The sequence below is a fragment of the Panthera tigris genome, chromosome B1 (genome assembly GCF_018350195.1).
Source record: "Panthera tigris isolate Pti1 chromosome B1, P.tigris_Pti1_mat1.1, whole genome shotgun sequence".
Taxonomy (NCBI): Eukaryota; Metazoa; Chordata; class Mammalia; order Carnivora; family Felidae; genus Panthera; species Panthera tigris.
In genome coordinates, this window is record NC_056663.1 from 58,597,689 (window position 1) to 58,614,645 (window position 16,957).

General features: G+C 38.8%; 1 protein-coding gene across 1 annotated transcript in view; it reads left to right on the top strand.

Annotated features, from left to right (window-relative positions):
* The window catches only part of LOC102951477 (histone PARylation factor 1), a 29,388-nt gene extending 18,606 nt beyond the window's left edge, over nt 1-10,782 (top strand). The window contains exons 6-8 of the mRNA XM_042983636.1: nt 3,442-3,529; nt 8,200-8,372; nt 10,569-10,782. Of these exons, the coding sequence (XP_042839570.1) occupies nt 3,442-3,529; nt 8,200-8,372; nt 10,569-10,700 (393 nt within the window). The 3' untranslated portion in view covers nt 10,701-10,782. The remainder of the gene's footprint in view (nt 1-3,441; nt 3,530-8,199; nt 8,373-10,568) is intronic.
* The last annotated feature ends 6,175 nt before the right edge of the window (nt 10,783-16,957 follow it).

Consider the following 16,957-nt stretch of genomic DNA (forward strand, 5'->3'; position numbering starts at 1 on the left):
ACTGTCAGATATTCATTTAATTAATATATTTCTAGTTTCAAAAAATTCAATTCCACTCATATATGTGAGTTAGTGATTTTGTGCTTCTGTATGAGAGTAATATATCCATCCTGGCATAATAGTGCACTATATGCTACACTAGAAATCATTGTTTTTATTCTTAATGGTACTTTATGGTGCTTTGGAATACAAAGCCTTTAGGAGTTACCTCATTCGACCTCTGCAACAAATCAGCAAAGGAATTCTCATCCTGTGTTACAGATCAGTAAATCGAGGTTTACAGAGGCTTTATTCCCTGTTGAAAATCTTAAGTGACCCGAGACCCAAATTCACATCTTTCATATTTAGCTTTCTTTCCACACCATCTTACTGATTGGCCATATGCCATTTTACCTGTATACCTAGATTTCATTTTTTAAAATGAACACTGATTTAATGTTGCTGTAAAATGAGAGTACATCATTCTGTCATTCCATCCTCTGATTCTGATGCCTCAGAATATCCCCCACCCTTGCCCAAGATTTTCCTAAATTTGTAGCCCTAGTCTTCATAATAAAATTGGGATTCTGGTGCTTTGCTAATAATTGATACCTCTTTATGGAGAATTAGTGCAGTTAATCATCTATGAAAAATGTGAAAATATATCCATCCCATGGTTTTGTTTTGCATTAGCCTGAGTAGAAGATGAAGCTAGTAGCTATATCGTTTTCTTTTTCTCTCATTATCAATACTGTTTTATGACCTTTTTTATACTTAAAATTGATTATCATTTCATATTGCTAAATTGAAGATCCATTTCATAAATATTTGAGTGACTATAGATCACTGTGCTATGTTCATAGTTTAGGTTGCTTAAAACTTTTCACAAATAGGACACACCTGGCCATATATAACTATTACACCTTTCTTTGCACACTCATTTGGTTATTTCCTCAGAAATTACTAGATGTAGTATTGCCGGGTCCATAGTCGTTTAAAGTGGCTGCGTGTGTATTGTTTTTCTTTGCTGGCTTTTCATTTTGTGGAGTTTTTATTTTCTTTGTGAAACTACCCACTACAAGTTAAGCTAGGGTACATACATTCCCACCAGCAATGTAGGAGTGCCTGTTCTCCCTATACGTTTGCCACTGCTGTGTGTTAGCAGTCCCTATTGGCCTTTTCCATTTGCATGAGCATAAAATGATATGTCGTTTATAAGCATTTCTTTGATTATAAAGGACATTAAATATTTTTCACTTATCTACTGGCCATTTGTATTTCTTTGGTGAACTGCTTGAACTTTGGCCATTTTTCTGTCAGGGTTAGAATTTACATTTTCTTACTTGTGTTTTAATTTGGATGTTAGTCTTTTCCTTTTAAGACTCCTTTATAGTTTGAAGACATTACTCTTATTTTGTTTTAATGTTTGTTTATTTTTGAGAGAGAAAGAGCAAGCAAGCGCATGAGTGGGGGAGGGGCAGAGAGAGAGGAAGACACAGAATCCAAAGAAGGCTCCAGGCTCTGAGCTCTAAGCACAGAACCCGACTTGGGGCTTGAACTCATAAACCGTGAGATCATAACATGAGCTGAAGTCGGATGCTTAACTGAGTCACCCAGGCACCCCACATTAATCTTATTTTTATTATATATATTGCAGGTATTTTTTATGAGTATCTTTTATTCTTGATTTTTACATGACTTTTTAAATTTTATGTAGTTAAATCTATAAATAAATCTTCTCTAAAATTATTAAAAATATTTGCCTTTTCTTCTAGTAGATTTATGGTTTTATTTTTACATTTAATCCTGAAATCCAACTGCAGATTATTTTGGTATAAAGAGTAAGATATAAATATGACTTTGTTTTTTCCAAATGGTGAGCTGTTTCCTGAGAACTTCTTTTGAATAATCTGTACCTTCTGTTACTTAAGAAAGATAATGAGGGGTGCCTGGGTGACTCAGTCAGTTAAGTGTCCGACTTCAGCTCAGGTCGTGATTTCATGGTTCGTGAATTTGAGCCCAGAGTCAGGCTCTGTGCTGATAGCTCAGAGTCTGAGCCTAATTCAGGTTCTGTGTCTCCCTTTCTCTCTGCCCCTCCCCCCACCAGCGTGCGTGCGCGCGCGCGCGCTCTCTCTCTCTCTCTCTCAAAAATGAATAAACATTAAAAAAAAATTTTAACAAGAAAGATAATGAAAGGTGCAAGAGAGTGGGGTCATCTGAGTGAAATATGAAATAGGTTTTAAGATATAGAGACTTAGGTGAGAAGACTTTAAAATGAACAAGTTTTGGGCTTGTGTCCTTCTGCCTTGGGGATTTTCACTGGCCTGCACAAATAAGTGTAACATTTGAAGTGGTTGTTTTGTTGAGGAAAGACCTAATAAGGCCACCGTTGTGAATAAAAAGAAGAATGTCGATGGGAAGGGTTATGGTGGTAGTTGTGGTTGGGCCTGTTCTTGTCTTTGAAGATTACCGCTTAATAAAAGATCACTAGTTATGTTATTGTGCTTCTGGAAAGGGCACCACAAAACTGGAAACTGCTCTATTTGGGGGAAGTTTGCAAAAACAAGCTTGAATTTTCCAGGTGAAAATGGGGGACCTGAACTTGGCAAGATGGACAAGAGGAATTCTGTTCCACCACCTTTTCCTGCTAAGAGAAACTATTCCTTGTCCTCTTAGGCTCAGTTCCTTATGCTTCCTACCTAGAAAATACATGGACCTAAGAGGAAACTTAATATTCTGGCTTGCCTCTTCTGGATAGGATGCATTGGCATTCCTCCTTATCAAATCAGGCTACAGACTTCTGTGTGGATGCCACGATTAGTAAAAGCCAGTTTCATTGCTCTGTCATTTCTTCGTGGATTTGACTTTTAGCTAATTTTGAAGAAATTTTTGCTGTGGACTCCAAATTTACTGAAATAAAATGTCATTCAGTGTTACATTTGGACAGAAGTGTTGAAGGTTTGGGGTGCCTGGGTGGCTCAGTTGGGTTAAGTATCCTACTTCAGCTCAGGGCTCTGTGCTGACAGCTGAGAAGCTGGAGCCTGCTTCAGATCCTGCGTCTCCCTCTCTCTCTGCCCCTCCCCCACTTGTGCTCTGTCTCTCTCTGAAAATATAAACAAACATTAAAAATATGGGGCGCCTGGGTGGCGCAGTCGGTTAAGCGTCCGACTTTAGCCAGGTCACGATCTCGCGGTCCGTGAGTTCGAGCCCCGCGTCAGGCTCTGGGCTGATGGCTCGGAGCCTGGAGCCTGTTTCCGATTCTGTGTCTCCCTCTCTCTCTGCCCCTCCCCCGTTCATGCTCTGTCTCTCTCTGTCCCAAAAATAAATAAATTAAAAAAAAAAAAAAAATTTTTGTAAAGTGTTGAGGGTTTGTGTGTATGCATTTATTTTGGCGAGTTTGTCGTTATCTACCATGTCTATTTTGTCTGTTTACCAATTGATTTTATGTTTTTTTAAATTTAGGTTGTGACAAAGACCTTCCACGGTGCAGGCTTGGTTGTCCCAGTAGATAAAAATGATGTTGGGTACAGAGAACTCCCTGAAACAGATGGTAATGTATTTCTTATGTAAACATATGAGGAAGGTTTTCCTTCTATTGAGAAGTAGGTAAGTAAGTATGCCTTTTGTGGGACAGTCACTAAATCTTAGGGATAAAGAACAAGCTCAGGTTTTAGTGTCACGTCTGAATTAAAAATGGGTTTATAGCTGTGTAACCTTAAGCAAATTATTTAACCTCACTAAACCTTGTGAGGTTTTTCATCTGTAAAATGGTTAATAATGGTGAATACCATTCATGTATAGGGATGTTTGAAGTGTAAAGCGTGTGTAAGGTGCTTATTAGCATAGTGCTTGCCCAAAATTTAGTCCTGTCTGAAAAAATTTTCATCTGTATATAAGACTGTTTAGCTTTCAGAAGCCCGAGATCCTGAACTACTTTGTTTATAAGTACAAAAACTCTTTGAAAATGGACTGTTTATACACAAAATCTATTTATTGCTATTTTGAATAAAGGGGGAAAAATCACTTCTCAACTTTCTCCTCTCCTCCATTCCCTTACTTTGAAGAGCCTTGTTGGCATTCCTTTATTTACCATCCTTTTCTTAGAGGGATAATATTTAGAGAGAAAGCAGAATTAGCACTTCCTCAAGGAAGAACCAAGTATTCCTGCCCAACACATATAATATTGGTCATCCATTTCTCAGAACAGAACTAAGCACCTTGGTTTATAGTCTCTGGGGTTGGCACTTGGAAATTTGCATTTTTAATCAGTTCTCTAAAGCAGCTGTTCTCAAACCTTGTTGTGCAGTCTCCAGCCAAGATTAGAATGTCATCTATCACGACTGTTCATGTGTAACTGTTTTTGCCATGCCCCTACCACTTTCGGGGACTTCTATGGGGAAAATGAATATGGCTGAGCTGTATAATAAATATGATAAGCACCAGCCACACATGGCTACTGAGCACTTTGTATGTGGCTAGCGCAGTTGAGGAGCTAGATTTGTAATTTTGCTTGATTTTAATTCATTTAACTTTAAAAACTGAAAATTTTTTATATTGATTATATGTTGAAATGCTACTATTTGGATATAATGGGTTAAGTTAAATATCTTAATGTTAGTTTCACATATTTCTTTAATATGGATACTAGAAAAAATTTAATTACATAGGTAGCCCACGCTTTATTTGTTGGACAGGCTACTCTGTCCCTGTCGTCTTTGAAGTCAGAGGTGATCCATCTGTAATGGGGAAGGCATATAGGCTCTAGCTACTTACTGTTCAGTCTTCTGCTTATGCTCTAATCTTCTGCCTACCTGTGTGCTAGTGCATTTGCAGCTTTATAAAGTAGAATCATGGTCTTGTTTGGGAAAGGCTGAGAATGTTGTAGATACAGGAGTCACTAAAACTTAAGGCGTGGTAAGTATTAAATTGTAGTACCCTGGAGTAAACCTTATTACCCTCCCCTGGTTGTGGTTCTATATTATGTCCAAGATCATTTTTATTTATCTCTACTTTTTTCTACCATTCTAGACATTAGATCCTTCTGTGGTTTAATGATTTTTGATTGAGAAGTGCAGCAAGTCATAAAGTTAGGGACCTAATACATATTTTTTTTCCTTTTTTTTTTTTCTTTTTTTTTTTTTTTTAGGGACCTAATATCATCTTGCTTTTGCCTAGGTAACTGTGCCAGGAAGTATAGTTGACTGGCAGTATGTTAATGTGTGACAGTGTTCAGGAGATCACAGTGTAGTCTGTTCCAAACAGTTTCCCTTTTGAAGCTGCTTAAACATAACATTCTAACCTGGCAATTAAGATAATCATTTATTGGGGTGCCTGCGTGGCTCAGTTGGTTAAGCATCCAACTTCGGCTCAGGTCATGATCTCACAGTGTTTGAGTTCAAGCCCTGCGTCGGGTTCTGTGCTGACAGCTCAGAGACTGGAGCCTGTTTTGGATTCTGTGTCTCCCTCTCTCTCTGCCCCTCCCCTGCTTGTGCTTTCTCTCAAAAATAAACAAACATTAAAAAAATTTAAAAAAATAAAGATAACCATTTATTGAGCAATTCATAAATATAGACTGTATCAATTGATGTATATATAGTAACCCTCACTCCACTCTTTAAAGTAGGTCTTATTTCCATTTTCACGTGGAAACTGGATTTCAGACTTGGGTCTTGCTGACTGTAAAGTGCTTGCTGCTAACTAAAGAATAATTACTTAGCTAGGGGCACCTGGGTGGCTCAGCCAGTTTAGCGTCCAACTCTTGGTTTCCGCTCAGGTCCTGATCTCATAGTGGTAGGATCTAGTCCTGCATTGGGCTCTGCACTGGGGTGCAGCCTGCTTACGATTCGCTCTCTCTCAATATCTCTTTCTCAATCTCTCCCTCTCTCCCTCTCTCTCTGCTCTTCCCCTGCTCACACACACATGTGCTCTCTCCCTCTCAAAAATTTTTATTTTAAAAATTATTAAAGAATAACTGCTTAGCTAGTTGTCTTTTACTTTGGCACAGCCACTGTGGCTTGGCTCAAGTGGTGGTATTCCAGTTGGTGGTAATAGAAGGGTAAAATAAGGGGCGCCTGGGTGGCTCAGTCGGATAAACATCTGACTTCAGCTCAGGGCATGATCTCACGGTTTGTGGGTTCAAGCCCCGCATCCGGCTCTGTGCTGACAGCTCGGAGCCTGGAGCCTGCTTGGGATTCTGTGCCTCCCTCTCTTTCTGTCCCTCCCCCGCTCGCACTTGATCTCTTGTCTCTCAAAAATAAACATTAAAAAAAATTTTTTTTTAAAAAGGATAAAATAAGTATTGAAGCTCCTAAATCATTGTTTTGAATAGTAACATTTAAGACATTTTTGAGTAGTTAATTTAAGACTTCATTTAGGTATTAAGTTTGGGCTTCTGTTAAGTGAAATTTTGTGGAAGTTTTTATTGGTGGAAGAACATATTTTTCTTCACACTGGTGGAGAGCTGAGTATTTTCATCTCTGTTCTTTAGTATTTTAGTAGCTCAGTAATTGTTATAAATTGCTTATTCTTTTGTAGTCCATTTATGACTTGCCTGAAGTGAAAGTAGAAGACATCAGAAAAGGGATAAACTTTAAATATGAAGGTCTTCGCTTCCACGCCAACTCTAATTGAGTTGTAGTGGCTGCCTGGAGCACTGTGGTGAGATTCTAAGGTCTCAGCTACATCTTCCCTGGGTGCAGGAAGGAACCCCTTGTTTTCCATCCTTAAGAAGGTTTTTGATGGAGACCTAATCTGTTTCCTGGAAATGACTGGCACTGATTTTTTTCTCAAGAAAAGGAAGCTTATGAAGTTTATATAAAATCTTTTTAAAAGTTTCAAACCAATAAATATGTCACCTATTTATAGCCGGGAACATAGGTGGTGAGTGTAATTTGGTCAGTGTGATACGGATCTACCAAATGTGGGAAAAGGAACAAAAGTACATTTTGTGATCTCACATACAGCATACGTTCTGTACAGTTGGTGCAACTGAGTCAAACATATTCACATTCAGAGGTTAAAAACCCTAGTATTTCTTTACCACTCTTAATAATAGGTAGTATGAATAGAATATTGTGCCTTATACATATAACTTAAAATCATGTACCATGCTTAGGTGTGACTGTTCATGTTCTAACGAATTTTCCTCTCCCCCCAATATAGGAGCCACTTGGTTTAGAAATGTGTCTTTGTTGGTTTAAGTAACATCCATTATTTTCATTATTGGATTATCCTCATGGAAGTAGTTTATCAAAAAGGTATAGTCTGTCAAGAAGGAAGTTAATTAGATACTGTTCAGTACCTTCATTCTCATATGTATCCTGAGATCTGATGCACACTGGCATCCAGAAAGTGGTAAAAAAAAAAAAAAAGTTGAAAGCTCTCCCAAAAATGTTAAACCACTGACTTTTTAGAGAAAATTTCTAATGTTTATCTATGTTCTTATATCAAATTACAGTTTGGTAAAGGTTTAATTCGGCAATGATTTTTTTTAAGTTTATTTTGAGAGTGAGTGTGTGCGCACTCGTCTGTGAGAGGGGCAGAGAGGAGAGAGAGAGAATCCCAAGAAGGCTCTGAACTGTCAGCGCTGAGCCTGGCATCGGGCTTAAACCCATGAACCGTGAGATCATGACCTGAGCCAAATCAAGAGTCAGATGCTTAACAGACCAAGCCAACCAGGTGCCCCTTGGCAAGGATTTCTTATATTGTTGTCTTTTTCTATGCATGTATCTTTTTAGTAGAATACATAGGACAGGGCAAAAAGGAGTAAACTTTATGGTCTTTTTGATTTTTTGTTGTTTTAATCCAATTCCTAATATGAACTAGCCTGGAGGTGGGCTACATAAGGTCTCTGTTTGTGCCATATATTTTGGTTTTTTCCAACAAGTTAAGATGGAAAAAGATTCTTCGTGTGAGGTCAGTTAAAACAGGGTGGGTCAGGTTTGTCCAGTTTGCTGATCCATGGACTAAGCTACTGAAAATCTTTGAAAGCCTATATATCATGGTCACAACTAGATCCACGGTAAAATAGTCTCAGTTGCTAAAAATCTTTTTCGTTAGGCCATTTTTATCTTAAGAGAAATTATAAGATTGGCATTCTAAATTATAGTGCCACCCAAAGTGGTATCTGTTGTACAAAAACTGATCAGGAAAAACCCAACTTAATATCTTTTTACCTTTGATGATGGGTGATCATCTTTTTATATCCTTGGTTTCTTACAGCCAACCTCAAGAAAATTTGCAAGACAATTGTTGAGGCACCAAGTGATGAGGACAGACTAAAAGCTTTTGCTCCCATTCAGGAGATGATGACTTTTGTGCAGTTCGCTAACGATGAATGTGATTATGGGATGGGGCTTGAGCTGGGAATGGATCTCTTTTGTTATGGCTCACACGTGAGTAAAAACTCTACCTCCCAACCATCACCAGACCTTCCTTCCTTTCCCCACCCTGCCCCACATACGGGCATACTCAAGCATGAGCATGGGTAGGATGTAAATACAGCTTATGTTTCAGAATGAACTTTGGGATAAGCACATGTCTGAAAACATTTATTTCAAATTCATCTTGTATTCTGCCAAAGGTGGATACCAAGATTATTTGCCTTCAGATTTACATTTAAGTGAATTTACTTATTAGATGCTTATATATGTATTTACTTATATATGCCCTTTAGTTGGGTATGTGTGTGGGTATGTACACACATCTTTCCTGGGGCTCCGTTTGTTTTTCCGTCATGGTGGGGGGGTACTTGTTGCTACACTTGAATTCCTAGATGAAGAATAGATACTGCAGTAGTCCCCCCCGCCAACCCCCACCCCGCCTTATCCCCGGTTTCACTTTTGGCAGTTTCAGTTACCCACAGTCAACTGTGGACCAGAAGCAGATGATCCTCCTGAGATATTATCAGAAGGGCAGTAGTAGCCTAACACTATATCGCTATATAGTGATACATATCACATCACAATGCCTACATCATTCACCTCACTGCATCTTATGTTGGCATTTTATCATGTCACATCATCATAAGGAGGATTAGTACAGTATTTTGAAAGTTACCAGATTCATATAGAATTATAACCATATATCCTAATAGAAGCTATTTTATTCTTGTTAATCTCTTACCATGCCTAATTTATGGAAAAACATAGAATATATAGGGTTTATAGTTTTAGGCATCCACTGGGGGTCTTGAAACCTAACCCTTGTGAATAACGGGGGCAGGGTGGGGGGCTACTGTGTCTTAAAATAGGCTTTAAATGAAATTATTTAAAACAGGAGGGGTTTTTTGTTTTTTGTTTTTTTTAATCATGAACTTTGCTTATTCAATAGGAAAAACCTACTTAACAGTTAACACAGTGTTTATTCGCCATAGCTGCCTAAAGGTGTAGAGGCTGTAACCTATTTCTGGGGCTAAACTGTTTGGTTTTAAATCACATCTTCCCCACCTAGTAGCTGTGTAAGACTGGGCAGTTTTTCCAACACTGTCCTATCTGTGTCCCTTAGCTATAAAATGCCTGCACACATGCACAGACCTTCCTCATTTAACCTGCCGTGTCACCTACCAAGCTGTTCTGTAGACAGCTGTAAAGACCAAGACTAAACGAGCAGCTCTGTAACTTCACATATCACAACCACCTGGAGGGCCTGTTCAAACACAGATGGGTGTACTGCCCTCCTCCTCCCCCACCAGTTTTGATTGAGTTATTGGGTGAGTCTTCTGAATTTGGACTTCTGACCAGTTACCAGGTTAAGCTGATCCACTGGGCAAGGGAGTCTATTTTGAGAACTCTGCTCTAAACCATATTACTGTATTTCTCTGCCTACCTTACATATGGTTATTAGTAAAAATAAAATGTTTAACAGCCAGAATCATAGTCTTTAGCCAATCACAATAATGCCAGGCCTCCCAACAAGCATGAATCACTGTAATTGAAAATGGTTGTGAGACCTGAAGAACATGTGAACAGGTTTGGCACAGTACTTAGCATAGAGTAAGTGTTAAATGTTAATAAAAGCAGTGCCAGTTTCTCTTCAAGTGTGTGTATATGTAATAGCAGTAGTCAAGTCACTTGATAAACCTAAGGCAGTGACGTAAGGGGTGGAGCAGGGTTCCATGGTGTGTGGAGGAGAGAGAATTTGAAGATAAAAGGGAGGGAATAAGTGAGATTTGAAAACTCAAATCCAGCATACCTATTCTTATAGTATCAACTAAGGGAAAATAATGATTTAAAATCTTAACTGGTCGGGATACACTACAGCAGGGAAAAGCATTTGAGCTTATAGTTGGGGGAAGTAAAAAGGATGATAAACCTTACTAAGGTTTATCTAAGGGAATAAGGAAACTTACAATTTTTAGATTTCTTCTGAATTGTCTTCAAGATGTGCCATCAGTCTTTTAGAACTACAAGACTGCCTCTTGGACAGAATGCTAAGTGCCTGTGTCATTTTACTGTTCCTAGTCAACTGAGAAAGTAGCTAAAACAACGGGAGAGTATGCTTTGTTAAACGAGCTTTTGCAGGGCTTGTTTTGCTACTCAGTAGGGCATCTGCTATATTCTTGCTTAATGTTATGTTCTTTTGTTTTTCAGTATTTTCATAAAGTTGCTGGCCAGCTTTTACCTCTTGCATATAATCTGTTGAAGAGGAATCTCTTTGCAGAAATTATTGAAGATCATCTGGCAAACAGAAGTAAAGAGAACATAGACCAACTTGCAGCATGAATGAGAATTGGCTTTCTTTTGGTGTACAATATTTTAAAGCATAAGTGTTAAACTTGTGAATTTTTTGTTTTTAAGGAATACAGAAAATAAATTGATGGAAATATTTACTAAAAACTTGTATAAAGTTCTAGCTGGTTTCTTTCTTGTGCTGTAAGACGGTCAGTCATCTAAATGGTGATGCCCTAATTACATGTGAAAGGCAACCAAGGTTGTCCTCTGACATGTCACAGGAAGTCACTGTCTACTGCCTTTAACATGTGGGCACTAAAAATTTATTTCTCAGACTAGAATTAATAGCCATAGCTTTAAGTACTGCATTTATGGGGGTGCCTGGGTGGCTCAGTCGAGCATCCAACTCTTGATTTCAGCTCAGGTCATGATCCCAGGATTGTGGGATCAAGCCGTGCATCAGGCTCAGCACTGCTTAAGATTCTGTCTTCCTCCCTTCCTCCCTCTTTCTTAAAAAAAAGGAGGGTGGGGTGGTGGGGAGGACACAGGAAAAGCAAATTTGGAAGGTACCTGACCCCAGACGTACCACAGCTGCATTTTAACAGTGATTCATCCAAGTGATTCATATGTAGTCTGGGTACCTATTAGGTATATTCTGTAAAGCGGTTCTTGGACTCACTGTATTTACTAATCAATATAGCAGAGAATATTGATACACAGTATAGTATACTAATCACTAGACCATTAATTTAGATTTTAAGGTTTTCTACAAATTCTGTCAGTGGATTTCTAGTACAAATCTGGATACAACTGTGTTTTATCAGATTCACATCCTCTTTAAACCTGAAAAAATGTCCTTCACCTTAAAAATAGCAAACCATGAAATGTAAAATAGCAAACCGGGGATTGAGCTGAAGAGCATAAACTTTTCCCCCTTCTTAGGAAGTTAAAGGTAAGAAAGCCCTTAGGTCCTCAAATAACCCCCACATTTTGCAGAAGATTGACTTGACTTACCCAAAGAACTTTTGTTGAACAGCCAGTCTCCAAATTCACTTACTCTGTCAGCTGCCTCCTTAAAATAACTTGAGATCCTTAACTCTTTTTCATCTGAAGCATGAGATAATTATAAGCACTTTCAGCCAGGATTTTTAATATGAGTAGCTTGTCTCATCTTCCCATTTAGGCTATAAGCTTTTTAAGAACATACATTTTATCAGTATATATTTCCCTCAGTAATGCAAACCTTTGAATATATATGTATTTGTTGAATAAAATGACCTTATTCCATACTGCTGGATGCCAGATAAAAATCACACTAGCAAGACTTGGGAAACTACTTTGAGATGCCCTTAAGAATTCTCAGACAACAGAATGTCTTCGGTCAAAAATCTCTACTACAGCCTATACCTAGTATCTGCTCTTCCCATGGCCCACATGCTGCCTTTGTAGGCTATTAAGATGCTTTCTTAGAGACATTTTATGTAACAGCTTACTTCGCCAAACTGGAAAGATCTTTTTATCTTCCCTTACATTACTGTACCAGAACTTTTATATAGTTCTGATGGGGAAGTATCAAGAGGTTTTAAAGAACGGCCACATTTCAGCTTCATAAGAATCTGTAGGTCCTGGACCCATCTAAACTGTTAGCTGGTTTATATTAAAAAGATTACATTAGCTCACACATACTTTGATTAGAAAAGACCGAATCACATTTGGTCTTAATCGAACATTTTAGAAGCTCTTGAGCTTTTTCCTTCAGATTTCTTTAGTTTCTAAGATACTTAATATTGGGGACAGTATTTAAAAATAGTTAAATCTTTTAAATACTGATTATTCAAATAAATTCAAATACCTTATATCAAACCAATCTGCCTGGCTTGAAATACTAGATTCCTTAAATTTTGCCATTTCTTGATCCTATAGTTTCATACAGTTTAGCTTTTTAAAAATATGCGTTCTTGTGATCAATAATACGGATTCAAACAGGATTTCTTATCAAGGAACAAATTAGAATGAAGGGGGACCAAAAAAAGATCAGCTTTTCATCCATTCCTTACACAGACCTAACATGAATGTGTATTTTCAGAAAGCTGGGTGCAACAGCCAAGATTGAATTGGAAACCAATGCCAAGAATATGGCCGTTATAATTTGGATACTATAGTTGTGGATTTATAGTCTCAAATTCCCAACTTGTATCAGAGGGCTGGAAACATTTCAGGAGGTACTGACCTTCCAACTATTGAACAATTTTTCATTGAAGAGTAAGCTCCTTACAATACAATACCGAACCTTTTTCTCTCACTGGAGCACAGTCCGCTGAGACCTAGTTTGCTAAATATTTTTATCCTCCTGGGATGTGGCCATCCAACAGCTCTGGTAGCTTCTAAATGCTGCCTACTTTTCTCTGAGAACCCATACATTCTAAGTGCCTTTACTCATGAATGAAGCCCCTTGACCCAGTAAGAATTTAACAGAAAATCACTATCCAACTCAAATTTAGCTAAGTTCGCTCCTGGAGCTTATTAATAACCTTCTAGATGACCTCTCAAATATATGTAGAAAGATACACCCAAGGAAATCAGTAAAAGCTCTAAAACTTTATCCAAGGTAGTGCTACAAACTGTGTGCTCACAATGACAAATACCCAGTATCTATGCAGATGATCCTTCCGATAACCTAAATCTCATAGTTTATTCGGTGACCTAGAACAGGGGTCAACAAACTGGGGCTGAGGGCCAAATCTGGCCCATTTTTGTAAATAAAATTTTATGGAGAAACAGCCACACCCGCTCATTTGCATATTATGTGGGCCTACAATAGCAGAGTGGTTGCAGCAGAGAGACTGTAAGACCCAGAGCCTAAAATATTTACTATCTGGCACTTCACATAAGAAAATTTGCTGACCCCTGATCTAGACAGTGCCCCACTTTAGCCATCAACTCTAAAGTCACACCCTAGCCCTTGTCAGCACCAATAACCCCCCATAATCAACCTCAAGAATCCTACTGTCCAAGACATCAAGCACCCATCTTTTCATCTCTTCCTCCAGTCCCCAGCTCCAACCATTTTCCAACCCCACCACAACCTACAACAATTCACCAATCTAACAGCCTTTTTCACTGTTCACTTCATATTCTTGCTTCCCTCTTCACCCAGCCCTTATATTCCACTCTCCATTATCATACTCCCACATCTACTCCACTGCCCCCTCTCTTTAGTTGTACTTATGTTCCGAACTGAAGCTTGATAAAAAGCCGCCTACTCCTACTTCTGCTCAGTATCCGGGGGTTAGGGGAAAAAATACCATGATAATGGGCCTCCTTTTAACCTCAAGTTGGTCATGCTGCTGCCCATTGATACCCCTACTTTTGCATCTTCTCTCAAACACACACCACCTCCCAGCCCTCGGTTTACTTGAGAAAAAACAAACTTCCACAAAATCTCACCACACTACCAACTACCCAATATACTCTGCCTTTTCCACATTGCTACGAATGGTGCTCAGTGTCCCCACTATGTGCACAAGATGCCATCCCCTCCTGCCTACTCAAGGACCTCTCCTTAATCAATTTTCCCTCCCAAACATTCCCATAAACAACACAAGTTATAATATCCTGCATCTTAAAAACTCTATCACACATCCTGTTTTTCAAAAACTCCAGAAGAGTTGGGAGAAGCTGCCTTCAATTGCTTTCAATTCTGTTAAACCCATTCCCATCAGACTATTGCCTGATCTCACTGAACCTGCTTTGGTAAAAGTTGTCCATTATCTCCACACTGGGCAACTATCAGTCCCCATTTACTTCACTGATCAGCAACAACCAAAAGCTTGATTCTCCTTGAAACTATTACTCACTTGCCTTGAGGGGAATACCTTTCTCTTAAAGGCACCCCTCTTCACCCTACCTCATTGGCTGCTCCCTCTTTTGCTGGCCCCTCATGTCCTCAAATCTAAATATACACGTTATGTCAATGCTCAGTCCCTCCCTGGCCACTTAATCCCAAGTGATTTCATCCTGACTCAGGATGATGATACCTCCCACATTTTCTTAGGTCTCTCAGGCTGGACCTTTCTTCCAGAACTTGAATCTCATGTATACAACTGCCTATTTGACATCCCCACTTGGAAGTCGAAAAGACTTAAAATTTCATGTCTAAAACCAAAATTCCTTACAACCTCAAATCTATTCTTCCTAACGTCCTTACCAATTCAGTCAGTGCTCATTCTTCTGCAGTTACTCAGGCCAAAAGCCTTGGAAACACCCTTTACTCCTCATGTATCACTCCACACTCAATCCATTAGCAAATCCTGCCCACCTCCAAAATGTCTAGAAACCAGCCACTTCAATGACCTCCACCAGTTCCAGTCAGGTTCAAGCCTCTATATCTTACCTTGATTATTCCGAGAGCCTTCTAATTGGTCTTCCTGCTCCCACCCCTACCCAATATAGTCTATCCCCAACAAAGCAGCCAGAGATCATGTTAAGTCAGATCATGTCATTTTTCTGCCTCGCTGACTTACCATTTTATTCATAATTAAGTCAAATTCCTACACCCCCAACCTCTTTCCTCATTTCCCACCCCACTCCCCACTCCAGCCAGCGACCTACTTGGTATTCCCTATAACTGTCAGGCATACCCTACCTCAGGATGTTTGCATATACTATTTCTTCTTTTTGGAACATTTTTCTTACAGATAAATGTATCATTCCCTCACTTTCTTTAGGATTCTGCTCAAATGTCACCTTATCCCTGAGGGCCTCTATAAAAATAGCATCTTCCCCATTACTTTTCTCCATTAGAATGGGAATTTTTGCCTGATTTATGTATGCCTATAATGGTGAGGGGCACACCAAAAAAAAAAAAAAAAATTGCTGAACTAATTAACTTGTGATATTTATCACCATCTGACATACCATACATGTTTCTTCCCCTAATGGAATGTAAGCTTCAATGAATGATAGCACAGCATCTATCATACAGTAAGTACTTTTTTAAAAAGCAGTGGGCAGGGGAGGGGGGTGTCTGTGTGGCTCAGTTGGTTAAGTGTCTGATTTCAGCTCAGGTCATGATCTCATGGCTCTTGAGTTTGAGCTCTGCATCACGCTCCATGCTGACAGCTCAGAGCCTGGAGCCTGCTTCAGATTCCGTGTCTCCCTCTTTCTCTGCCCCCACCCCAACTCGTATTCTCTCTCTCTCAAAAATAAATGAACATTAAAAAAAAAAGTAGCGAATGATCAAATAAAATGAATGATAAAAAAAATCTATCCTGGACTTTTTAGCAAGTGTTTGACTTTTTACTAAGAGTTTCATATTGGACTACTAAAATCTTTTAGGAATTCAAATGTTACCACCTCCTTTCAGGCAGTTCTCTTAGCAAATTTACAGAGTAATATTTTCAAAACATTTAAATCATTTACATGTTTTATCTATATGCTAACAGCATAATTTTTCTTTTTGAAAATAAACTGAAGTGAAACCTTGTGGTAAACCTGCGACTTCTCGCTGACAAGCGGAGGCTCTATTCTAGTGCTGGAAGTATGTACATCCTGTTACTCAAGGCAACATCTATTCTCTCGTTGCTCCTTGCCTGCAAAGTATAGAAGTGGCTTTGTAACCTGAGAGACACATCTTATTTACCACCCCTCGGAGGCTGCGTGCCCCAGGCATATTGGCCTGCACTGCATAGAGCAGCAGTCAAGTGCGAGGACTGTTAGAGATATAATTAAAGGCCAAACCACACATTGTCATATAGATTTTAATAGATTTTTCTGATTAACTCATCACAGTAATCATTTTTACTGTAATGATATGCAGCTTTACTACACTAGTATAAATAAAAACAGATAAATACAGCTCTAGGCAACATCACAGATTAACAAACTAAGCATTCTTCATGAACCAAAACTGAAAACAATTATTAATAAGAGATGCTGACACCCTTGCCCATTCTCATCATACCTTCTGAAAAAGGGTACTCCAATAAGGCGCTCCACTGATTATATTGGTCAATTAATTTGCCAATTAGCCAGGCACATATATTTCATGGTCTCTAGTATTTCATCATTTGGTTGAAAAGCAGACACACCTCAACGTATCAAAAAGAAAAGTGGAATAGATAGTATTACCCAAGAAAACCACTGAATGCATTAAAGATATAACACTTTTCCTGTATTTTAGCAGTAAGACACATCAAGGGATAGAAATATACCGAGAAGAAAATTAATATCCACCTTGAATATCCACCCTGAAATGTCAGTCTGTGAAGCAGGATGGGCAATGAAAGAAGGACCTGAAATCAAAAAGG